The sequence below is a fragment of the Psammomys obesus genome, unplaced genomic scaffold (genome assembly GCF_907164565.1).
Source record: "Psammomys obesus unplaced genomic scaffold, mPsaObe1.curated_primary_1811, whole genome shotgun sequence".
NCBI classification, from domain to species: Eukaryota; Metazoa; Chordata; class Mammalia; order Rodentia; family Muridae; genus Psammomys; species Psammomys obesus.
In genome coordinates this window covers 6,582,587-6,610,124 of record NW_026587556.1, presented here as the reverse complement: position 1 = coordinate 6,610,124, position 27,538 = coordinate 6,582,587, and the positions used below count along the sequence as shown (strand labels likewise).

At 37.0% G+C, this 27,538-nt stretch overlaps 1 protein-coding gene across 3 annotated transcripts in view; it reads left to right on the top strand.

Moving 5' to 3' along the window:
- Sugct (succinyl-CoA:glutarate-CoA transferase) overlaps positions 1–27,538 on the top strand; it is a 668,162-nt gene that overhangs the window by 333,021 nt on the left and 307,603 nt on the right. For all 3 annotated transcript variants that reach the window (XM_055603972.1, XM_055603970.1, XM_055603971.1), the window contains one exon: positions 1,715–1,817. In XM_055603972.1, coding sequence (XP_055459947.1) covers positions 1,715–1,817 — 103 coding nt within the window. The remainder of the gene's footprint in view (positions 1–1,714; positions 1,818–27,538) is intronic.

Here is a 27,538-nt window from a genome sequence, read left to right as displayed (position 1 = left end):
TTTCTTTTGTTCTTATTTATTTCTTGAGAGCTTTTGTGGTTAGTGAAAACATGTGCTTTTATTGCAACCCCTTTGTGGATAAAGAAAAGCTTCCCATCGGACTTAGATCAAGAGATAGGTTTTTGGAGAAGATGAAGGGCTGGTTTTCTAGGAGAGGTGGAATGCAGCATGCCAGTCATCTCTGACTGATTGATTTTTGTGGTATCTAGGGACTGAGCACCATCCACACTTACACAGTGGCCACAGCTTAGGTCCCAGATACTTACTATGCCCCAGGCTCCTTTCCAAAGTGCATAGGCTATCTTCTGTAAAATGAAATAGAGCCTCATTTTGCCTATAATTGGAAGTAAACCCTGAGGACAGAAAGCTTGTATAAATATTAAAGCTTCACATGGTCCCAAAATTTTCTCTAGCTAGCCCGACCCCTTGATCTATTGACATACATTTTCTGTGTATATCATTTGTACCATTTGCGTGGTCCACTGATTATAAATTAGTTATCTTGAAAATTTATCAGACCAACTATTATAACACACCCCTTAGGAAAACCTAAATAACAGACACTTTGTGAAAAAAGGTTCTAGGTGTAAAGTATTTTTTGATTTTTTTCAACATGTATCATTTTGATAATCTGTCTCTTTCTCGCTCTGGAAGTCTTGGCCAGGAGACAACAGTAGCAGTGATTGAAAAGAAAAGGTCAAGAACTAACCAGAAGCCAGATATTTAGCCTTATATTATGGTATTTTCATGAAAAAAAAAATGATTTTCAATACTTCAAAGTGAATTATATTATTTCAAACTGCGTGTAGAGAGCTCAAATTATGGTACTGAAATATATATATTATATATTATTAGCCTGGGCTAATATATATATATATATATATATATATATATATATATATATTAGCCCAGGCTGGTATTAAACTTGTTATGTAGCCTAACATAACCTTGAATTGATCCTTCTGTTTTTACTCCCCAAGCTCGGGTACTAGAGGCGTGTGGGACACTCAGACAGGAAAAATCTGTGTTCACTACAATTCAATTCCAGAGAAAAGGAAGGTCATTGAACATAATGGTAGAAAGTGATGCCTTGTATGTAGAAACTAGGTGTTGAATGCAGATGTCTTTACATATGTGCTTTTCCAATTTCTACCTCACGGTGCCGATAGAGTAACAAGGAGTTAAAGCCAGTGACTGCGGCCATTAATTCTTATCTATCTCATTAGTAGCTTACTTTTAAAATACTAGTTTGTTTTTAGTTTTTTTCTTTTTAAAAAAATCCATTTTTTAATTTTTTTTTTTTATTTTTGAAGGATTATCTAGTACTCTAACCTGGTATAGCGTATCTGAAACTTAAAAAATATTCTATGTCTTGATTTCATGCTCACAGTGCAATTATGATGCTTATATATGTTTCACTCAAAAGCACTTATAATTCAGTGCATGTCCTTCAAATGTCTCCTTCCAGAGATGCTCTGTCAGAGGATACTTACTTAGGCTAGAACTGGGAGGAAGCACTCTACTAGCCTGGGTGGCTTCTCTGACCACAGCAGGACCACTCAAATCACATTCTATAGATGGGTTTCTCTAGACTCCCAGAGTGAAGGGAAAGCATATTGTTGTCACAATTAGTTACTCTGAAAGATGGCCACATAAGAGGAAAGCTGGTGTCACCTTCTTTTGGTTGTAAAGCACCCTGTTTCTCTATACCTAGGTTTGCAGAAGAAGTGACAGCCAAGTGGCTTTGTCTCTTTGAAGGAAGTGGGATCCCATATGGCCCAATCAACAGTATGAAGGATGCATTTTCAGATGCCCAGGTTTGTACTTTTGAATTTCCTGGTTGCTTTTTTTAAAATTCTTTATTGACTTATATAAAGAACAATAACCATTGCTCTGGAGCCTAAGTCACATGATACAATATTTTACTATTTGATTGAAATTGTCTGTGGGTCTAAACTAAAAAAAAAAAAAAGAAAAGAAAAATACAATTTAGAATCAGCTACATGTCCGTAGTCATACTTACAGGTCTTCTAGATCCAGCACACTTAAGCTGCATAACATTTCCAAAGTCAGGGGCATTTATTTTTCCTAAAACCAGAAATATAGCCATGGTTTGAGACTCAGAGATTGCTCTTCATAGAAATAAATACGATAGGTCTCACAGTTACTATCTACTCTGATCATATTACTAACTGTCTCAAAATGTGTAAAGCAAATCATACTTAGTTCTGTAGAGTAAAAGCTTTTATGTGTTCGGTTAACTGTGCTATTTGCAAGGCATAAAATAACTTGGATAGGATGAATGCCAAGCAAGGAGAAGGGGCACCTGAAAATTTTCTTCTATAACAATCTTCAAATTTATATGTTGTCAGTATTTCTCTGTGTATCCTGGCTGTCCTGGATTTGCTTTATAGACCAGGCTGGCCTCAAGCTTACAGAGATTCACCTGTGTCTGCTTCCCTGAGTGCTGGGATTACAGACATGGCTGTCAGTATTTTTATTTCATTACTTCAATTACTATAACAAATAGAAGATATTTGCTAATCTCAGACTCTTGTAATAACTTAAAATATAAAGGAATTCTATTTTTTTTTCTGGGAAGATTTTATTATGACTCATGTATCAGTTTCTAACAGTTGCAAAATTATAGGATATTTTTCTTGACCTATTTATCCATTTAGAATAGAAGTTTTTAATTTTTAATGAATTATTGGAAACAACACATACCTTTTTTGTGTGTGTGGGAATTGGACTATGTTTCACCTAAGAGTTAAATGTTATGGCATCACAATGGCTGCTTGTATAGCCACATGCCCCATAAGAGCAGAACAAGTTTTAAGAAACTCAGTGCTCATGAAATCATAGCACCTTGAATATTGCACTTAGATGGTGCAAATCTATGCTTCATGTGGTCTGATGCAATCAACAGACAAAGTGAACACAACATAAACACATACCTTTTTAAAGGAGAAGAATTTGTTGGAAAATGAAGTTCTTTAACACAGACGCCTTTATTTTACATAAATGTTAACTTAGAGGGAAATGTGAAGCTGGGAGTGGTGACACATGCCTGGAATCCCAGCACCCAGAACTCAGGGATGCAGAGGCAGGCAGATCTCCGTAAGTTCAAGGCCAGCCTGGCCTACAAAGAAGAAGTGAGTCTAGGACAGCCAAGGGTACATAGAGAAACCCTGTCTTGAAAAAAACCAACCAACCATCCAAACAAACAAAACCAAAAAACCAAAAAGAAAACAACCCCAAACAACACCAAAACAATTGTTTTGTTTTCTTACCAAGACTGTCAGATATTTTTTATAATAAAATAATGGGGAGTATGAGTTTGATATTAGGGGCCTGTATGCTATGTGTTGTATGAGTAATCAGGAGGTGGCCCTGAATACCAGGGAGTCACGCCTGCTGACTCCTGGGAAGAGGTGCCCACCTGCCAGTGTTGGACCCAGAAGCTGGCTTGCTCACTTTATGTTCTCAAATGTCACTTTAAGGTTGTGAGATGCGCAGGGCTTTCAGCTTATCTAAACTTAGGGTTAGATAAGCTAACCCACAGATATTTCTTAAGAGCTTATTCATCAACATTTTCATTGTTCCATTTATATTTCATCAGGAGCAAAGTTACCAAAGCAAAAGTTTCTACAACAGTAGAATCACAATATTGTCTAGCTTTAGTTTAGTTTAGTTTTGTTTTTTTAATTCTACCCGCTCTCATACAGTTGCTCAAATGATGGCTCATCCCTATTTTCACAACTAATTGTCCCTTCTAGTCCAGTTTAATTATGACAAGTGAAATTTAGTTTATTAATTATTTTCATTGCAAATTAAGTGTTTCAGAATGTAAAGATTTTTTTTTTGTTAGTCTATGGCTTCTTTTTAGTCATTAAGCTATTTATCAAATGAGGAAGAATGATTTTATTTGTCAGATGTCATCTTCTCATATCACCTCCAAAGATGTTACAGACTGCCCTCTTACCGACCAAGAGTAGTTTCTGATTGTCATTATTCTATCACCATAAATATTTAATTATGCTCTGATTGCTGTTGGTAATCGAACCCCTAAAGCAAAAAAAAAAAAAAAAAAAAAAAAAAAGTTTTCTTTATTCACCAGATCTTTTTGTTAGGGGTGGGGATTTAAGTATATATATGTGCAGCTTCTCTGGACTTTCATAAACACTAAAGAGCAATCTGCTCTTAGCATTATAGAAATAATCAGAGATGAATGTGAAAGTTTCAATGTTTTTGTTTGTTCCATCCAAGAGATGGACTGCCTTTTTTGCGTTCATACTTGGAGTATTTGTCCCCCCCCCCCCCAATTTTGAAGGCATTTTTATAATGTGGGGAAATCAGAGTTAAAAAATGTATAAAATACTTTCAAAAACACATTAATGTGCCATGTAAAAATGCCCATTCAGCCAACCTGTTTGATCACTCCTATAATCCTAGCACTCAATAGGTTGAGTAAGGAAGAATGTCATGAGTTCAAGGCCTCGCTGGGTTACAGAGCAAGGGCAAGGCCGTTTGAGCTAAGAGTAAGACCCTATCTCCAAAGCAAAACAAATAGAAACATAAATGACCATTTAAAAGAATATTTCATTTTATTCTCTTGCCTTATTGTATTTACTGGCTACCAGGTGGTAGGGATTTAGTGCAAATTTAGTATTCTTTGCATTTCTGAAAAATAAATTCAAAATTGACTAAACTAGTAGGTATGAAATTATACTTGTAGATTCATGAATAATAGCTGTGGGGAGTACAGTTTTCCTGAAATTTCAAGTGGAGTCTTTGTGCCTCTGAAAATGGGCTGACCAGCTTTATCTTTAGGATTAGCAAAATTGTTTTTGGTGACTTCAAGGGACTGAGTGTAAAATAGTGGCCAAGTGTCAGAGTCGGTTGCTACTTTTATGAACATTCTGAATTACAGTTTCTCTAAATGTCAAACATTAAAACAGAATTTTAACTCTCTGTTGGCAGCATCAAATGAGATGTTTCAGCGAGTAGGAGTCCAGGCAAGGCTGGATGGTAACAGCACAATAGCAGCTTTCATTATTATGGTACCTGACTGAGATTGACCCTCCATAGGCTCATCTTTTTGAAAACTTGTTCCCCACTTGGGGGAACTGTTCGGGAAGGATTGGGGGTGTGGCTCTATTGAAGAAGGTATGTTGCTGGGAGTGAGCTCTGGGGTTTCCAAAGACTCACACCATTATCAGCAAGGTCTGTCTCCTTCATGCTTATAGATCAGGATGTAAGCTCTTAGCTACTGCTCCAGAGTCATACCTGACTGCCAGCTGCCATGATCCCCACCCTTCAAAACTGTAAGGGCCAAACCAACTCTTTATTCTGCAAGCTGTGTTGGTCATGGTGGCTTACCACAGAACCTGAGAAGTATTTAAGGTGGCGCCCTTTAGGTTTTATTATTGTTACAGGTACATTTGACTTACCTATGCTTATGAACAGAGTCACATCCAGTCTAGCCATGAAGGTCATTCACTGAAACCATACTCTGCTATCTTTTTATGAAAATATATTCACAAACTCTTTGCCAAAAGTGCTCAGCCCTCCCTCATTTCTGATTGACAGCCCTCTAGAATTTTTAATTTTCCATAAAAAGTACCTTTTTGAAGTCTGATTTCTGTTTGAAGTGTCCTAGTCTTTTTCTCTGATGGATTGCGGAGTTTCTTGGCCCCAGGTACAAGGAACTGGCCACTTGTGTTCAGCTGTGGGAATGGACCACTGGTTTTGTGGCCCCATGCCCCATGCATGCTATGCCAGCACAGCTGCTTGCTCAATTAGAAATCATTTTGGGTGAAGTACAAGGCCTGGAATGAGGGACAGGAAGGAAGTTCTTGATGATGTGAAAAGGGGTATGTCCAACCATGGAGGTGAGAAAGAGAGACTGGAAACTCAAAGAATTGAAGAGAATTTTGTGTGCCACTTATCAAGTGGATGACTTACATTCCATCTGTGCTTGGAAATTCTCAGTAGAAAGTGAACATTTACTTGATGGTAAAAAACTATTTCTTTTAAATTTTTTTTATTATTATAACTTATTACAGTTTATTCATCTTGTATCCTGACTGTGCCCCCCTCCCCTATCCCATCTTCCTCTCCATTGTCTTCCTCTGTGGCCTGGCAAGGTTCTACCCCAAAGGGGGGGGGGAGATCTGAGAGCCTGCCACTAAGTTCATGCCAGAGAAAGTTCCTGCTCCCCTTACTAGGGACCCTAGTCTACGGGGTTGAGTCTATAGGCTACATCTGAGCCTGGTTTTAGGTCCTCTCTATACATTGTCCTTGGTTGGGGTATCATTCTCTTCAGGGCCCCCAGTGCTCAGGGTAAAAACTATTTCTAACCGAACAATTTCATCACACCCTTGTTTTCAAGGACACGAATTATTTCTCTCAACTGAAAGGCAACAGATGATACGCATTTTCTTGGCTTGATAGAATATTTTCCACCTTTTCATCCTTTGATTAAATGATCTGATTTTTGAATGGTTTAAGTGGCCCCTGTGAATATCTGCTGTCAATCACAAATACCACAGGGGTTTTGCCTGAATCTGCCAATAATTCCAAGATGTTTTGACTCAAAACTCTTGAAGTGATAGTTTTATTGTTTTCCTCCCACAATGACACATTATCTGAGGGAAGCTCAGTGCATTATAGAATGTTATATAGATTATCTACAGGTAGATTTTAATAGTTAGCCTCTTTCGCAAGTGCTTTCTTCAAATATCTTTTTTATTAATCAGGCCAAGATTGTGCAATACATTAAAGGGATTCTTAAAACGTTTCAACAGCTTACTACATGACCTCAGCATGGTCCTGTGAAAATGCCCTTGGGAACATGAGCATGAGATGCATTGTGGTTTGCGGGTTTCCAACTCAAACAAACTTAAAAGAGAATAAGGCTTTTAATAGAAATTATACAAATTCCTGCAAAACTAGGTATGGATCCTACCACAAAGAGTGTTTTAAAACACCATTATCTACAATGAGCATCAAGGAGACTCCAGCCTGCCTCCAGACTGCCCTTAAGACTTCATCTAGTCTTTCTTGAGTATCGTCATCTTATACTCAACTGCTTAGATAAAAACTGAATTATTAGAGCACCCAGGATCCACTTTTTTTTTTCTTTGTCCTTGATGTTATGACCTGAGGGTGCGGAAGAAGGGCAAAGGGTGTCACAAATGGGTGTTATTTACCATAATTTTCTATTTGTACCACACAAGTTGAATATGTCAGGTGTAAGACATCTCCAGGAAGCATCACTTCTGAGAAATATTGTGAGAGAAACATCAGGATTATTGAAATATCACAGCTGGCCCCGATGTTAACTGGTGCCAAACACCTGCAGCTCTAACAGGAACCAAAACAAAACCCCACCCTGTGGCAGCACGCCATCTCTTAACAGCCGTCTCTAGCTTTGTATCCCATCAAAATTAGTTTTAACATTTCCTACAGGAATCTTCTTCTTCTTATCCCAAAAGGCCATTGCAACTCCTTTTGTAAATATTTCGTATGGGATAGACGTATCACGGAAACAAAGTGAAGTATTGAAATACTTGATGGCTAAAAACTGTTGTTTTCATCTCATCATTTGTGAAAGCCTGTGAAGTTAGTGGTTTTATTAATCTCAAGGCTAGCTCATATTCTCTAAGCAATTTTGTTTTAGCACATTTTGGCAAAATTTCTGAGCATCTGGGAAAAAAGGCCTTCGATATTGATATAGTAATCATCAGAAGAACCGCAAAATCCGTGGCTGTCTTTTGTAGACACACACACATTACTGATACTAAATATTATCTTTGAATGGTATTATCCTTTAGTGGCATTGCTTGGGCTTCAAGGAGTTATATAAAGTGAATATCCTTGTCGAACACTGTAGGAAATGAATATACCCTATTTATATACCATAATTTCTATAACAAGAAAACTATTGTGAAGGTTTGAATAAAATAGTGCCTGGAAATAATTTCTAACAGACAAGGGTGATATGAAATATAATCACATTATCTCATTATCATCAATATTTTCTGTCACGATTGATAACATGACAATTTAGGGTTCTAGCTTTTACTATTTAGTGATTTTGTTTTGCATATATTACTCATTTTAGAAGTATTTTATATGTTATTTGACTTATGGTATCTGGGCACAGTATGTCCAAGTTCTGAAGAAATGGTGTATTTCAAATTTAGGTGAATAACAAAACTTAGAATTTGTTTTATTTTAAAATATTGAGTATAAGACAGTAACATCTAATTATATGCTTTGAGTGGAAGAATCTCACAATAATATTTTTCTGTTACAATTTAAGAAGAAAACAAGCTAATTTTTAATATTCATATTTAGGAAGCTTGGATACATTCTAAAGAGAAATTAACTGTTTGACACATCATACTGATTCACACCTAGATACCCCACTAGAGTGCCTTGGGTAACATCTGATTGATCCCTTAAGCAAATCTAGAGGCATGATTTAGTCCCGGAGGACACCACAGCAACCTATCACTCAGTTCAGACTCCTTCATTCAGCAAATAGGGATGGGTGGCCTGTTGTAAGGATGGTCTCCTATTAGGTATTGGGTAAGGGGAGGAGATGGTGGAGGAAAGCAAATGAAGAGGATACAATGACAAGCAGGAGGTAGGCGTCTGCCTTATGTAGAACCTGTTCTGTGCCAGAGAAGCATTACAAACGAATGCTGAGTATCTGAATAGCCAGAGATGATGTACATAAGGCTCTGTGAGATTTCCAATTATGTGGTTTGGCAAAAGTTTAAAATAAAACAAAGAGCTGCAGAATGTCTTCATCATTTTACCTACCAAGGAATTCAGCATCCCTTTAACTATTTCTTATAATTAGTTAATCACATTGGCCTTGATATTTTTTTCCTCAGAGATTAGGAAGATGACAATGGAGGGATTCAGCTTCTATTTAGTGATTTTGACATCTGAGATCTGAGGACATGGCAGTTTGCTAGGTGTCTTATAAACTGACTTCCTCTGTCTGTCTTTGATGCTGTGTCTCTTCCTCGTGAGTCTGCACAGCATGAAGCTAATTTCTAGGTTCCAAATATAAAATCTACATTTTTAGGAGCATTCTCACACTATTTCAGAGTAGACTTTCACGACCTTATCAATGACTTTTGCCTGATCTTGACCTTCCCATCTAGAGACATAGACTGTTTTTTTTTTTTTTTTTTTTTTTTTTTTGTGTGTGTGTGTGTGTGTGTGTGTGTATAGGATGAAAATCAGGAAAGATGATGATAATTATAAAAGCAAAAAGAGATATTAGATATTAGATATTCACACATGTATCAATTTATTAACACTACCTTTATCCCTGCATATGTACTTAACAATAAGGCCCTAAAATTTACTGCTATCGAGAAATAGTTAAAGAATTAAAAGCTATAAATAAAAAAAGAAAATCAGAAAATATTAATTAGTGTTTTCTGGGGATATTTTGAGACTCAGAATGAATTATAATAGGCCATGATAATAAGTATGAATAATACTGAAGTATTATTGATGAGGTGTTAAAATACTATAAAGCCTTTGGAACCTGTTGTGCATTTTATCCTTGCAGTGATCTTACATCATGCCATTGTTACGCTAAGTGCCTAGAAGTGACTTCAATGTGGTGGGGTCCACCAAGATAATTGTAAAAATATCTGGGACTTATTTTCAGTTTTGCATGGTTTGTAGTTAATTTAGTTTTCTTCGTATATCCCAACTCAATTAAAAAAGTTAAGTCTTAAGCATTCCCTTCTATGAAAGCTCTGTTTAAGAATAATATGTCTGCATGTCTTTTATTGGAGGCTCTAATAACAATATACCTGGTTTCCCAGTCCTGTTTTAGTTTTCATTTTCACGTGAACTTCAAATATTTTATAGTTCAAAAGGAAAATCTTTTACTTAATTGATTTCTATAGTAACAACATCAAAAGATGATAAATGGGGTCCTGGAGAGATGGCTCAGAGGTTAAGAGCACTGGCAGTTCTTCCAAAGGTCCTGAGTTCAATTCCCAGCAATCACATGGTGGCTCATAACCATCTATAGTAAGATCTGGTGTACAGGCAGACTGTTGTATAAATAATAAATAAATCCTAAAAAAAAAAGAAGAAGAAAAGATGATAAATGATCAACACTCTCTTCTGAGACAATGTTAAACTTAGGGCCTTCCTTCTTTCTGGATGATTTTGAGGGAGTTGAAAAGTAAAGTAGAATGCTGTTATAGGAAGCTGTAGAATGTTGTTGAAAGCCAAAAGAGAGATTGAAAAGAATGTAAAGATATAGTCATTCATAACCAAGGAGATAATATTGTTCAGACATCAATATGCCTAGATTAGTTATAGCTCTACTATAATTGCAGTGAAAGCCACAGTCTTTCAAATTACTTATACAATTATTTTTCTGGGCTGTCTAAAAAAATATATGGACAAGTAAAGCAAATATTTGGCTGGTGAGATAATTCATTAGGTAAAGGCACTTGCTGTCAAGTTTGATGACAAAATTAAATCCCTGTCCATAAGGTGGACAGAAAAACCCAGTTCCCTCAAGTTGTCCTCTGATGTCTTCGCTTGTGCCATGGCTTGCATGTGTGCATACACACACATATACAAACACATACTAATCAAGCAAATGTAACAACATTAAGTGGAACAAAAAGTATGATAGAGGCCTAAAAGATGTATGTAAAGTATATAAGTCACTAGAGGGACACATGTATTAGCATAATGTACTGGATGGTTTTATGTCAACTCAACACAAGCTAAAGTCATCGAGAGGAGGAAACCTCAAGAAAATGCCTCCATTAGATTTGGCTGTAGGTGAGCCTGTAGATAATTCTCTTAATTAGTGATTGATGAGGGAGGGCCCAGGGCCCAGCCCATTGTGGGTGGTGCCATCCCTGAGCTGGTGGTTCTGGGTTCTGTAGGAATGCAGGCTGAGCAAGCTATTACAAGCAAGCCAGGAAGCAGTCCACATGCCCACCCTATCATCTCTGCATTAGCTCCTTCCTTCAGGTTCCTTCTCTGTTTGAGTTCCTGTCCTGACTTCCTTCAGTGTGGACTATGATATGGATGTGTAAGACAAATAAACCCCCCAAGTTGCTTTTGTCATGGTGTTTCATCATAGCAATAGTAACCTTAATGAAAAAATGAATGTCTGGTGACACCACAATACTAAGAGTATGGCCCTAGTAGTCAACAGAGACATAAATGATACAACGTGAATGGAAACTTAAAAAAAAATTTCACAGATTTGTTAGGGTCGGAAGACAAAAAGAGATCGATTTTACTCAAAGGAAATAAACAGTATTTTTATTAGTCAAAATATATGCCTAATAAGGAATAAATGCCTAGGATTTATTTTAAATCGAAACTATTTTTAGTTTACTTTTACTGTTTCTTCTTTTATTTTGAAACTACATTATAATAACATAATTGCTTCCCTCCCTTTCTTCCCTGCATCCCCTCTTATATTTCCACACTTGCTGTCTCTCAGATTCAGTCTCTTAAAAATTATTGTATAATATATGATACATAAATATATATTATTAAACATAAATTAAAATGTCAGTAGTTATAGACATATTGATTAAATAATATGGTATATTGCAGTAAATGACACACTACCTTTAAGTTATATTTTTAAAGAATAACGTGAAGTATTTCATTCATAAAGATGAGCAAGCAGGATACAAAATTGCTTATATGTATTTTCCAACCTTATAAAACATTCTTTATACAATAATCATGCCACTTTTATAATCAGAAAGAATAAGTGAACTTAGAAACCTTCAACATCTTATATGGCCCTCTAAAGTGAATTGTGGTCATTTCTGCAGAGTTAAAAATCTATTACTGTGATGCCCATTACACTTCCCAGGGGAAGAAAGCAGTTTGTATTTTTATTTGACCAGAAAGATTTGTCAACAATCCATTCTACTTATATTGTTGGCAACATATTGGACAGAGACCGTGACTGAGAGAAAATTAATCTGCTTAGGACAATAATGTGTGGGCTTTCTCTTGCCTTCCTGTCCTCACTGATTTCTGTTCTCTTTGGACTTTGTTTATTACAGTCCTATTGTGCAGTTTGCATTTCTTGTTCATCAGTGGAGCTTAACACTGTTGTTTAGGACAGCCATTCGACTGTCCTGTTGGAGAGAAATATTCAAGCTTATTTGCTTTCTTCCCCCCAAAACCCAGCTTTAAAACAAACCTATCGCATTGTATGACCTCTTTATATATTTTATATCTATCATATGATACCTACTTAGAGGGATAGAACCGTTGTCTTAGAGAGGTATCTGCCTTCTGAAACCAAAATATAGACATAACCTAATGGCCAGCAAATACAAGATGGAAAACATATAATATATATGTAATATAATATTATTGTGCCTTGAAAATGAGGATGTTAGGTTAAGCAAAATTAGTCAGACACCAACAAACATTTCATTTTCTCAGTTGTCCGAGAAATTTGAACTTACAGAAGAATGGTGGTTAAGAGGGGCTTGAAGTGTAAGAAAATGGGAAGTGTTAAACGCTATAAATATTACATAGGAGATGAGTAGCTTCTGGGTTCAATCTGCAGTGTCGTGGATTATAACTAATGAAAATGTATCATCTGTTTATAATTTGCTGAAGAGAGAGATGAGTATTCTCATGTATGCCATAGGAAAAGGTAACCTTGAAGGAGGTGGTTGTGTTTAGTAGCTTGATCAGAATAAACAAGATCGATAGTGGAATCAAAGTATAACTTGTGTGCATTTATATTTATAAAAGATTTTTAGTTATATCTCAGTAGAGCTTGAAACATTATTTATAATACTTCCCAGATTAAAACACAAATAGAGAAGTAGATACAAAGCAGTACAGTCCTGTCTGTGGGGGCCCCGTGTTGTGTTAGAATTCAGCAGTCAGTGAATGAGAGTCCCCCCCAGACCACCCTTTCCTCACCCTCTTCTCCTTTCTTTCCCTATTTCTTTTTCTTTTCCCTCTTTTCTTTCTTCAGTGTTGACATGTTTTATATGTGGATATTGTAGCTGTCTTTGGTTTTTATTGTGGTCATCATGGTGGATGTGGAGCAGTACCTCTGGCAGATATGAATTGATTTTTATTTCTCCTTTCTGTGTAATGGTATAGTATAAATTTTAATGGTTTTACTCATCATTTATATTTTCTTTTGAAAATTCCTAAGGCTGGAGAGATGGCCCAGTGGCTAAGAGCAATGACTGCTCTTCCAGAAGTCCTGAGTTCAATTCCCAGCAACCACATGGTGACTCTCAAGCACCTGTAATGTGATCTGGTGCCCTTTTCTGGCATGTAGGTATACATGCAGAGAGAGAACTCATATACATAAAAATAAATAAATAAATCTTCAAAACAGAAAAAAAATCCTGGTCACACTTTTGCCTATTTTAAGTTCATTAAATTATTATTTTGTAATGGTACTGGGATACTTTGCTGATGTTCTAGATAAAAATCCTTATTTACTAATATGTTTTTCCATTCTGTCTTTTCATGTTTTAACTCTTTGTTTCTTACATAACCCAGGCTGTTATGAAAGCCCCTACACAACTCGGAATGGCCTTAAGCTTTAGATCTTTTTGGCTCTACCTTCCAGGAGTTGGCTTTGCAGGCATGTGCCAATAGGCTCAGTCTATGTGGTGCTGGGGATAAAATCTCGGCCTCTGGAAAAGCACTCTACCACTGAGCTCCATCCTCAACTACTTTTTGTTAGTTTGTAGCATAAAAGGTTTAATCTTGTTATAGTCTAGCTCTCTCCCTCTCCCTATCTCTCTCTAATTCACTTGTGATTTTTCATTTTACAGGAAGAAAACATTACCACTTCAAAGCACAGAAATATTTACTCTTGAATTTTCTTCTAAATATATACCTTAAGCCTTATGTTTAGGTCTGTGTTCTGTTTTGGGAGAGAGAAAATATAGGTTTCAAATTTCTTATTTTGCCTGTGGATATCTACCTGTCCCACTATTATTTATTGATTCTTTCTTTCTTTCTTTCTTTCTTTCTTTCTTTCTTTCTTTCTTTCTCTTTCTCTCTCTCTCTCTTTCTTCCTCCTCCTTCTCCTCCTCCTTTTCCTCCTCCTCCTTCTTCTTCTTCTTCCTTCTCTTTTGGTTTATCAAGAAAGGGTTTCTCTGTGTAACCTTGGCTGTCCTAGACTCTTTTTGTAGACCAGGCTGGTTTATAAATCACAGAGATCTGCCTGCCCTTGCCGTCCTGAGTGCTGAGATTACAGGTATGTGCCAGAACACCCAGATGAAGAGATTATTCTTATCCCATTGAATTTTCTTGGCATTCTGGCTCAAAATCAGCTAAACATTAAGCATGTAACCCAGACCTGTCATTATTTAGAAATATGCTGTTTAACCTCTAAGTTTTCTATTTCTAACTCATTTTCTTTGTTCCTCTCACCTCTGATATGTGTGTAGGTATGTATGTATATCTATATACATGAGTATATACATGATTTTACATATCTGTAAAGAATTTTATGTTGTATGGATGATAGAAACACATAATATTTAAATTTCTGCATTGGATTTATTTTGCTTAATGTGATGATGCCTACTTTTACCTGTTTTCTTTTTTTCCAAGAAACGACATGATTTAATTCTTTGTAGTTGACTAAGACTCCATGGTGCTGATGTACCAGAACTTCTTTAGCCATGTGAGTGGAGCTGCATTTAAGAGATGTGCAGATGTCTCTGTGATAGGTTGCACTAGGGTCCTTCTGATGTATGCCAAGACGTGGCAGAGCTGGGTCATATGGCACTTCTGTTTTCGGTGTTTGTGGAGCCAACACATGGATTTCCATAGTGGGATCAGTTTACATTCCCCTGCTACAAGCAGAGTTTCTTTTTCTTCATATCTTTGCAATTACTTGGTAGTTTTTGTTTAATAATACCCATTCTGGCTGAAATCATTTTTATTTCCACTTTTCTGATAGTGAAGGATGTTGGATAATTTTCATGGTTTTGACCATTTTTTTTCATTTTTGATAACTGCCTGTTCATTAGTTAATTTACTGATAGAAGCTGATAAAAGAAATAAAAACAAATTGTCTTTTATAGATTTATTATTCCATCTGCCCATTTACTCTGCTTTTGAGTATTGATATATGTTTTATCCTGCTATGGCTTTCTTCTAGTCAATGTTTGTATTATTTATTGCTGAACATTCAACATTTTATATGGTATAAGTCTGCCAGTATATCTCTATGTATATTTTAATCAATTTTCATATTAATAAAAAGAAAAGGGGAATATACAATTACATTATTTTGTAAATGAATATTATTATTTTATTAATACATGTGTGCTTGTATGTGTATGTGTGTGTATTGTTATATGATATGACTTACTTTCAGCTTGAAGAACTTGTATCATTGTAATACAAGACTATTAGCAATGGATTTTCAAAGTTTTGTGTGTTCAACATTCATGTGGTTTGTTGTTTTGGAAAGAGCTTTGTGGGGTTCCTGGTTGACAGATTTTTCAGTACTTGGAATATGTTGTTCCAGTGACTTCTGACTCCTATTGTACCTGATGAGAAATAATGTATTAATCTTAGTTGATTTCCTTATGTGTGATGTATTGTTTTTCATTTCATCTTTTCAGGAGTTCTTTGAACATTTTTAGTATACTGTCTCTCTGAGTGTTGTTCTGCTGTTTATTCTATTTTGAGTTCATTGATCCTCTTTGATATGCAAACTAATGATTTTCCTGACATTTGGAAAGCTTTTAGTCTTAGTTTATTTGAATTTCATACTTTTTTATTATACCTTTTCTACTTAAATCAATAGTATCTTTTGATATGCTGCCTCTGTCACTGAGTCTCCACTCATTTTTCTTCATTCTTCCTCTCTTCTAATGATTGCATTGGTCTTCATTGATCTTTAAGATAACCAGTTCTGTTTTCTGCTTAGTCAGATCTGTGGTTGGGATCCTCTAAAGAATTGGTGTTTTCACTATTGTACTTTCTGACTCATGTGTCCATTTGATCTCTTTTAATAATGATCTTTGTTGATATTCTTTCTTTGATGAGACATCATCACCATATCTTCACTTAACCACATTTTCTTCATGTTCTTTGAACATGTTTATAACATCTACTTTGAAGGCTTTTTTTTTTCTTTTTCTGCTAAATCCACCATCTGTACCTCTTCAGAGGCAATTTCTATTGCCAGCTTTGTTCTTGTGCATTTCCCATACTTTATTTGTTCTTTGCATGGCTCGCAGTGTTCTGCTAATCCACTTCCTATTGCAGAAACCATTTTTGTTTTTTCATTGCTACTGGTAGTTACTAGGATGAATATGAGATATATATTATTCCTCTAGTGTAATTGCTGCCATGTGACAACTATGAGTGTCTACAGTTATTTTACCTTGATTTTTAGTCATCTAGCCATTACTGTCAGGGTTTGGTTAGAGGTTTTATAAACTTCTGATTGGTGAAGGTAGAGCCTAGTTATGGTTTCACATCTTCCTCATATTATGATCTAATTGCACCTTTGGAGGCAGCCCAGCACATGTGTACATTCATGTTTTCATATGGGGCTAACTGTGATCCTGAAGGGTTCTCCTTGACTGTCTCTTTCTTTGGTTCTTGTTGTTAGACTGATTTTGTGACTTGTATCACAGAGCTTCCAGCTTTCTCTTAATTGATTTCCAACAGAATCTATTTGTTACATGATATTTTTTCTTCTTTGAAAAATTTATACACATCTACAGTGTATTTTGATTATATCCATATTGTCCCTACTTCCTTTCCAACTCTCCCCTGACATCTCCTAACAAAATTCCCTCCCAATTTCATGTCCACTTATATATCTATCCCATTAAGTCCATGAGTCCAGGTGTGGTGTTATCCACTGGGACATGGGCAGCCTGGAAGTGGATACTACCTCAAAGAAAAGTTATTCTTCCTCCCTCAGCAATCATCAACTGCTAATAGCACACCAGCTACTGAGACCTCAGTAGGCAGTATAGAAGGAGGACAATTTTTAACTGCCTTGATCGTGTGCAAGTAACCACGGCTGATGTGTGTTCATGTGTAGAGCAGCCAAGTTGTATTTAGAAGGCAATATTTCATAGCTTTTCTCCATTTTTGCATTCATTGACATTACGGCTTTTAAGAAATTTAGACATTTTAAGTGGAGATCACTAGATGAATTACCAAGAGGCAGTTGTGAGAGTGTGGGCCTTAGGTCCAGAGAAATCCATTGTTAAAAAATGTTGTTAGAATTGCAACTAAATAATGACTATATTTTCAGAGACCCAGAAATTTGTGTCTGGAAAAGATGCACCCTGCTGTTCTCTGCCAGGCCTTGCAGTGCTGATGTAAAACCCTTGCAGTTCAATTTAAGGTCAGAGACCTGAAGATTCAGATTCATTTGTTATCAAGTATTTCATGAACACCAAAGGGCAAAACAACATTAAATGTTCTTGGGAAGTAGAATAACCATTCTGTTTAATTTATAAAGCTAGTATGAAATTAAGTAATAAATAGGAATGCCAAGTGATTTATTGCCATGGAAGCTGCATGGGCTTCAAAGTCCATATAGAGTCAAATTAGTACCGGGTCGCTGTTGGTGAGGCTGGGGCTTACTAAAACGTTAAACAATTAGGTTTGTAGGAAGCCTCCAAAATGGTATTGAGTAGTCCAGTGGGCCCTCTCCTGGCTTCTGTTGATGAGGTATCTTGATTATAAGGATGAGAGTAAAACCAGGAATCTGGCATGGCAAGAATAGTTCTTGTTGATGCTCTGGCCTAAAGTCTGTATCATTTTATTACATGTGTAAATTTGTGTAACCACAAGCACAACCAAGATGCAGACATTTTCTTATAACCATAAAGATCTCCCCTGGGCTCTCACTCTAGCCATCATTACACTACCTTGTCCTAGTACCTGCCAACTCTTAATTTGTCTTCATTCTGTCTAGTTCCCTAAAGAGTGCTATGCAAATGGAGCCAAACAGCATGCGACCTTTTAGAGCAGCTTTATTAAAATACTTTAAAAATTATTTTAATCTGCCTTTTAAAATATGTAATGCACATTATCAGACTTACCCAACCAGCACCACTCTGTGATTGCAGGACATGTTAATAATAGCAATAGCCTTCTTAGCAGTCACTCCTCATATTTTCTGTGTAATCACTAGTCTCTTCTCCATTTCCACCAAGTTCCATTTTTTTCATCTCATATAAATGATAAATGAAACCATTTAAAATGTGATGTGTCATTTCTTATTATTTTCACTCGCACAAAGTAGTGTTTTTAAGATTAGTTTGTTATAGCACACACAGTCAATACTTTGTTTCTGTATATGCCTGTATTTTCTTTTATGGACATATGAAATTTAAGTATCCATTTTCAGCCAGCCAATGGGTTGTATCCCTTATTTGGGTGAGTACCCATACTATGTCTATAAACATTCATGTACAAGCTCTTGTGTAGGCATGTTTTTATATTTCTATTTACCCTGCCTATAGGATATTCAGGGATAAAGATAGAGCAGAGAATGAGGAAATAGCCAACCAATGACTGGCTAAACCTGAGACTCACCCCATAGGAGAAAGCCAACCCCTGACACTATTAATGGTATTCTGCTATGCTTGCAGACAGGAACCTAGTGTGACTGCCTTCTGAGAGGCTCTACTTAGCAGTGGAATGAAACAGATGCTGAGACCCACAGCCAAACATAACGTGGAGTTACAGGAGCTTGTGGAGGAATGTAAGGAAGTATAGAAGATCCCAGAGGGGAAAAGAACACCTCAAAAAAACCAATTGTGTCAATTAATCTAGGCCAATAGGAGCTTACAGAGAGTGATACACCAACCAAAGAGCATGCACAGACTGAACCTAGGCCCACGACACATATGTAACTGATGGACAGCTTAGTTTTTATGTTGCTCCCCTAGCAACAAGGGGAACATAGGTCATATCTGACATGGACTCAGTTGCCTGCTTTTGGATCACTTTCCCTTAGCTGGGCTGCCTTGCCTGGCCTCAGCAGCAGAGGATGTGTTAAGTCCTGATGTGACTTGATGGGCCAAGGTGGGTTTGTGCGGAGGTGGGGCTCCCCTTTTCTGAGAAGGTAAGAAGGGAAAGGAGAAAGAGGGAGAGACGGTATCACCTGGAGGAAAGGAGGGAACTGTGATTGGGATGTGAAATGAAGAAATTTATTTAAAAAAAAAAAGAAAAGAAGAGAAACTGCAGTCTTTTCTAACTCCGTGGTTAGTGTTTGAGGTGTCTAAGTTGTTTTCTAAAGTGGCCACACCTGTTCACATTCGCCCCAGGAAAGTGTAGGCTTCCAGTTTCCCTACAGCCTCAACAGCACTTCCATTACTTACTGACCTTACTCCTCCTTCTTTCACTTAAAAAATGTATATGTTCCCCAAAGTAGTATGTTAGGTAATAAGGCACTTAGGTTTTTAGGGTTCGAAAGACCTCCATACTGAGTGCCAGAATGTGTGCTTCAGTTTTCATTGCCACTGCCATCGGAAGGCTCTTCTTTTTCCATATCTTTGCCAACATTTGTTATTTGCTCTCTTTAATAATAGCTATTGATACTGAGTATGAGTTCTTGAGGCTTTCTAGGTACACAGACCTCATTTGGGATTTAGTTGTCAACTCTCCTCCATCTAGAATTTCTCAGTTTCTCTTTACCTTCCATGGTGTAGTGTAAGGACACAGTAGAAAAGACGATCAGATTTTAGCAAGGTCCTTTCTTTTGTTAATATTAATTATATAGCTCTTGCAATTGTAAGTATGTGAGGTGCTAGCATTAAGAAAAACTAGGTGAGAACACAGGAATTCTTTTTGCTGATTTTTTTTTTAAATCTCTGAAGTTGTAACAAAATAAAAAAATGTAAGTAAACAAAGCTACAAAGAGCAACATTGCAGGACAGAGCTCACATGGTGCTCCATGGATGGTGCTTACGGCATGTTCTTTTATGTGATAACAAAAAACTGAGAAGGTGTCAATCATGTATGTCTGAATGAAATATGAAATACATTTCCATAAGTACCAATTATAATGAAAATTGTAACTGACAAATGCTCAAGTATACAACAAGGACATTTGCTCATCTGTGTTCATAGCAGCTTTATTCATAACAGCCAGAAGTTGGAAACAACCCAGATGCCCCTCAACTGGATACAGAAATCGTGGTACATTTACACAATGGAATACTACTCAGCAATTAAAAACAAGGAAATCATGAAATTTGCAGGCAAATGGTAGGAGCAAGAAAAGATCATCCTGAGTGAGGTATCCCAGAAGCAAAAAGACACACATCGTATATACTCACTTATAAGTGGATATTAGACATGTAATATAGAATAATCATACTAAAATCTGTATACCTAGAGAAGCTAAGTAACTCTGGGTAAGATGATCAATCCTCATTCAGAAAGGCAAATGGGATAGACGTCAGAAGAGGAAGAAAACAGGGAACAGGACAGGAACCTACCACAGAGGACCTCTGAAAGATTCTGCTGATCAGGGAATCAAAGCAGATGATGAGACTCATAGCCAAACTTTGGGTAGAGTGCAGGGAATCTTATAAAAGAAGGGGGAGGTGAAAGACCTGGAGAGGACAGTAGCTCCACAAGGAGAGCAACATAACCCAAATATCTGGGCTCAGGGGTCTTTTCTGAGACTGCTACTCCAACCAAGGAACATGCATGGAGATAACTTAGAACCCCTGCATAGATGTAGCCCATAGACCCAGTGTCTAAGTGGGTATCTAGTAAGGGAAACAGGGACTGTCTCTGACAAGAAGTCAGTGGCTGGCTCTATGATTATCCCGCTCCCCTGAGGAGGAACAGCCTTACCAGGCCACAGAGGAAGACAATGCAGCCAGTCCTGATGAGACCTTATATGCTAAGGTCAGATGGAAGGGGAGGAGGACCTCCCCTATCAGTAGACTGGGGGAGGGGCAAGGGAGAAGTGGGATTGTGAGGGGATTAAGGAGGGGGCTACACCTGGGAGACAAGTGAATAAATTGTAATTAATAAAAATAAATTAAAAAGAAAGAACAATTAAAAAAGAAAAAAGAAAAGTGAGCTACTTTTTGAATTTTATTAGCTTATAATGGCAGGCAAACAAACTATTTTTGCTTAAAAGTCAATATCAATGATTTTTTCTAGTAGTTAGAGGATCCTATTTAGATAGATGCAGTGTGAAACTCTGACGCAGATTTACAATATTCAGAAAGAAAATTGGATAATTTAGAAAGATATCCAGTGAACTCCAACTCCATTGAGAATACCTTTTCAGGAACTGTTTTGCTCTAGAAAGTGAGTAAACAACAGTTACCAGAGTTAAAACTTGTAAATCCAGTTCAATCTTTTTAGGGATAAGGTAAATTCTTTGGACCTTATCCCTAAAAAAGATTGAACTGGAGCACTCTGTAATTTTCTATACACATATATAATAAAACAAAATATCCTCAAAAATAAAACAAAGAAAAAAGAGTCAGCTTTTTTTTTTTAAAAATTATTTATTCTTGAAGCCGAATCTTTCTGTCCCCTTTCTTTCTTCAGACAGGGTCTCACTATGGAGCTTAGGTTGTTCTGAACCCCCCAAACTTCTGTCATCAGGGTTAGGGTTTGTGATATGTATACTGACTTGTTCATTCTGCCACTAATGTCTTCTTTGATTTATTTCCTAAGCTTATTAAAATATTCAATGTAGATGTCTTCCACCTCCATGGTTAGGTTAATTTGTAGACTTATCTGAGGCTGTAGAGGATGGGATTCATGATGACAAATGAAGGAATCAACTGGATTTATTAGACTGTTGTTTCCTAGACACAAGTAGGCATAAGTAGACACAAGTAGACCTCAGTTCTCAGCACTGAGTTTGGTGAAATGATGGAAATTCTAGGTACCATGGTGGGGCTTGCTTTATGTGATGTTGGGGAAGGAGCCTTTGTCCTTTATATATGTTTATTTTTGGCAGCAAATTAATTTAGTTTAAGTGCTATTTTATGAGTTAAGCAAGGATCCAGGTTAATAATTTAAATATTTAAAAAGTAATTAAACATTCGTTATTATTTAATTATCAATTAAATATTTAAAAAGTAGTTTAAATAATTTGTATAACAATTTAAACATTCATGTTTTTCTCCAACAGTTGGAGTTCAATAATAAAAAATAATTCTCATGAAACACAGTGCTAAAGAGCAAGGAAAGTTTAATTTATGCTTTGCTTTAACACCTATTCTAACTTTGGCTTTTTATACCAATTATTATTTAGCCTTCTATTTGACCTGCCATTAACTTACGATTTATCTACTATTTAACCTACTATATAGCTATGGACAGTGATGAAGAAGAGTTACAAGAATATTCATGACCTATTATGGAGACAGTGAATACAGAACTGATTAGTGTTTCGGATTCGCATGCAGGGACAACGAGGTTGGAACCAAGTTGAAAAATAACGTATTTATGTCTAGGAAGTAGAGCGTGCCAGCACTGGAGAGTGCATGGTGGTGAAAGTGGCCTTGCCTTTCTTGTCCACGATGAACACAACAGAGAGAAGCACATTAAGAGACTTGTCATTTCTAACTATGTAAGGACATTAAGTTTCACAGACTGTGGGTCTGGTTAATTTTGGTGTGTGGGTTTTTTTTTTTATTGATTTCCAAGTTTTTGTAATAAAGTTTATTTTAAAAAGAGGGTCTTGTAATAATCAAGGGTGAGCTGAGGGAGGGAAAGAGCAAGGGAAGCAAAGAGAAAGGGACAGGGGGAAGTTAGGATAGAAAAAGAAGTGATGTATAGAAGAGTCCAGGTAAAAGAGTGCAAGGATTTGATGATTTCTTGAGTGACAAAGTGAAGAAAGAGGAATATTCAAGAATATTGAGTTTTCAAGCCTGACTATTAGAAAATAAGTAATAGACTTCTAGCGCTAATTAGTTAAAGATTACCATTTATTTCATGACTTTTTTTTACCATTTACACTCAGATATATTTTGCTTCTTGAATTCTTTTATAGTTTCTGCCCACTGCTACTAAGAGCAAGCACTAATTAGATGAGGGATCAGAGGTGGAGAAGATGGGGTTGAAATCAGAGCTGGGCAGAATTCAGGCCATCTGGCTGATTCCTTTCCACCTTACTCGTCACCATGGCTATTCAGTACATCTGGCTATCTGGACTTAGACCAACTCCCACTTGGGACCCGAATGAAGGATATCACAATGAAACACATCTTGTTCTTTTGACCTTTAAAGTGAAAATTTAGAACTTTTGAATGTTTTATCAGTGGCAGCTGCCTGGAATGTATACAGCAATCCCTTTTCAAGGCCTCCCAGGGCTTCTGCCTATGTTGCTATCAGTAGGTGTGCCTTTAAGACACTCAGTATTCTTAGTAATTGTTCTTTGGGGATAATTTTCTCCATTGCCTACCTAGATTAAAAAAAAAATCACTTGGGTGTGGCAGTTGAGGGCCTGACATAGAATGAATCCTCACATACAAACAATATGCTAGGAAAAGTGCTCTGCTCCTCGTGCATGCTTGGCTATCCAGTGGGAGTCATTCTAACGGGTTCTCAGATGATGGTCTGTCCCCCTGGGAATCTTACAGATTTGGAGCCATGTCTCAGCACTGATGTGTATGGATATCATAATCAGACACATTACAGGCTTCACCCTAACGTGCGACCGACGTTCGGCAATCTGAGAATGCTGCTGTTGCTAGGTCAGTGGTTTAGAAAGGGTGGAGAGAAGGAAGCTTGTGTTTATAATGGAGTCTGTGGCTCTGCAGTTAGGAATCCTGCTCCCGCTGTCTGTACATTCTGAACCCCAGTCAGTTGTGCTCTTTGTTTTCTGAAGCAGCAGAAACCAGTCATCAGGTGACAAGTTGCATTACTGTACTTTCTTTGAATTTTCCCAGGGAGTGCTAAGTTTACCACTGTTAGTGCTGGCTCTTTTCTGTTATTTCAAGGATTTGCTGGTTTTTCCAAGGTGGTTTTCCCTTAGTGCCAGCGATGTGAATAGGAACATTATGATGATGTTTGGTATGTCGTGGTATTTGAATATTGTAGAATTTATACTTGTAATACTAACACTTTATCTCTGCCCTTATTTCTTATGTCCTCCTTTCCAATTCTTTATTAATCACAGCTACAAATGGCATCACTTATAAACATACTTGTAAGTGCAGCAGCGTGGCTTTGGGTACCTCAGAAATGGGAGTTCAAACCACTTGGATCTCTAGCTGACATTCCCTTAAGTCTTTATGATCTAAATATTCTTTTCTGTGATGCCAAAAAGGTTCTGTGTGATCATCTAAAGTTTGAAATTCTTTCTCAAATCAAAGACACTGCCAAACTCAGAAGCAACTGTGTGAAGAAAATGTGTGGAAACACCACTCATTACAGGTTGGTTTATAAAAAGAGCTGCAGATTGATAGGTCTTTGAAAAATGTTTGGTGACACAAAACTCTTTCAATCAGTTCCAAATCTGGCAACTCTCTTGTTGCATTAGATTTCCGTCCCCTCACTTTTCTTTTCTTTCTAACAGAGACAGACACATCCCTTTTTTTGTGTCCTATTTTAGATGACTGATGGAAAAGTAAACACCAAATATGAGCATGTGGGCATGGTTTATTTCTTTTTGCATTGACTAGAAGGCAGTGTTGAAAAGGAGACGTTGCTGTCATTTCACAATGTAGGAAATTTAGAAAAGGTGTTAGAGCTGTTTTAAATAATTTCTATTTTTAGGTTATGCCATTCATGAGGGTATGTAGTCTTTCCTTTATAGAAGGAATTTGTTTAAAGTATATCTGAGATCTTTTGGTGACAAATAAACAGTGTGTTCAAAAGAAAGCCTTGTAATTTTTTCATTAGATGATTCATGCTTAAAAATGTCAAATGATCAGAAATGAAAGGCCCAGTGATCAGGTCATTAGAAACATATGGTTCTGGGGATCATGAGGCTTGCCAGCTCTAAATATGGAATCTCAGTCCCTTCCTTTGTCCTTATGAAGATGGCATAGTCTTGAAAGCCTGTTTTTTTTTTTTTTTTTTTTTTTTTGGTTTTTTTTTTTTTCATCTTAAGCTCATTGCTGTACACTTCTTTTCCACGAGAGGCAGTCCAATACAGTGGATAAGGGTGATGAGGGCAGTTTTCTGGGGTTAAAACTCTAACTCTGTTACTTCTTTATTGAGTGACTTCAGAAAGCTACTTGGCGTTTCTCTGCTTTCTTCACCTAATGTGTGAAATGAAGATAAGCTTTTTACCTTGAAAGATCAGTAAGTTAGATAATGCATACTAGTCACTGAGAACACTTCTGGGCTCATACTATTTCTCCATCAATACTGACTTTTGTTTGTTTATTTTGACTAAACTTCTTAGTTTGATTAATTGTTTCCCTCAGGGCAAGAACATTAAGGCAGACTCATTATAATTTGCTATTTAAAATATTACTTAGGAATGCTTCAGACTTTAAATGAGTTAAATATTATGAGTATAGATTGTTATTTTACAAAAATTGAATGTATGGTATTTTGGTAGCATATTTTAGGAAATAACTACATCTTAGCAATAATAGTTTGTTATTTTAATGCTTTCCAACATTAAGAACTTAAGATTCTGTTTCAGTCCAGTATATCTTTATTATTTGTTTAAATTAAAAATATTTTTATATGATATATTTTGATCAGTTTTCCCTTCTATATCTCCTCCTAGATCCTTCTACCTCCCCACCCATGCTTGAGTCTCTCTCTTTTTAATCTTTAAATAATTAAAGATTTATTGAGATGTAATACACCTATGTGCTGGTTTCATTTTCATTAATTAATTAATTAACTAAGTTTACAGTTAGACCTAATCTCCCTTCCCTTTTCTCCTCCTAGCCCTCCCTCTCACCTTTCTTCCACCCTCTCCTTTTCCTTTCTTCTCAGAGAAGAAGAGGTCTCCCATAGATATCCACCAGCCTTAGCATATCAAGTTGCAGTAGGCCTAGGAGCAGCTTCTTCTATTGAGGCTAGTCAAGGCCATTCAGATAGGGGAAAGGGATCCATAGGCAGGCAATGTCATCAGAGACAGCCCTTGCTCTTGCTTTTTAGGGCTCCCACATGAAGACCAAGCTGCACATCTGTTACATATATGCAGGGGGTCTAGGTCTGTCCCATGCATGCTTTCTGTCTGGTGGTTCAGTCTCAGTGGCCCCCTTTGAGCCCCAGTTAGTTGATGCTGTAGGTTTTCTTGTGGTGTCATTGACCTCTCTGGCTCCTTCAATGCTTCCTCCCCCTCTTCCACAGGATTCCCTGAACTGTGCCTAATGTTTGGCTGTGGGTCTCTGCATCTGTTTCCATTGGCTGCTGGGTGAAGCCTCTCAGATGACAGTTATGCTAGACTCTTGTCTGCAAGGATAGCAGACTATCATTAATAGGGTCAGGAATGGGCTCTCTCTCATGGCATTGATATTAAGCTGGGCCAGTCATTCTTTGGCTCTCCTCTCAATTTCTGCTCCCTCTTTATTCCTGTACATCTTATAGGCAGGATAAATTATGGGGTGGGAGGTTTTGTGGCTGGGTTGGTACCCTTATCCCTCCATTGTATTTCTTTTCTGGTTCCAGCGGGTAGCCAGTTCATGTTTCATATTCCCAATTGCTAGCAGTCTTAGCTAGGGTCACCCTCATAGATTCTTGGGAGCTTCTACTGTCCTGGGTTTCTAGCTCATCCTAGAGATGCCCCCTCCCATGATTCTACTTCTCTCTTCTAGTTCTATCTCCCTCCGTTTTCCTCCCCACGCTTGATCCCTCTTGTTTCCCTCCCAACTCCCATCCTGTTTCCTCCATCCATCCCTGATGTTTAATCTATTTCTTCTTCTGGGTGAGATTCAAGTGTCCATCCATGGGCTCTCCTCGTTACTTAACTTCTTTGGGTCTGTGGATTATAGCATAGTCATTCTGTATTTTATGGCTAATATCCACTTTGATTCTCTTTTTTAAAGATTTATTTTGTTTTGTCTGTAGTATGCAAAGCGCATGCAGGCCAGAAGAAGGCACTTGAAGCCTTGGACCTGGAGTTACAAATGGGTAGAGTGTAGGTGCTGGTAACTTAATTCTGATCCTCTGCAAGAAGAGCAAGGGATCTAAAGCATGAACTCATTTCCTCAGACCCAAATTTGAGAATACTTAATCTAGTGAGAAAAACACTATGCTTCATGTTTTCTTCTATTTTCTCTGAAGTAATGAAAATGTGTATTAATCACCTAGAAACACTCAAAAGTGTATAAATGAAAGCTAACTTTATGTAAATTAATTCTTCCAAACTAGACTTAGGTGCCTGTTTGGGATAATATCTTATACACGTTAAAATTATGTGTGAAAACTTTTGGCAATCTTGTTTCCCCTTTGTTCATCAATTATATCAACTCATTAAGCAAATAGCATTTATGGATGCTAGCATGTTTGACCTTGGTAATACACACACACACACACACACACACACACACACACACACACACACACA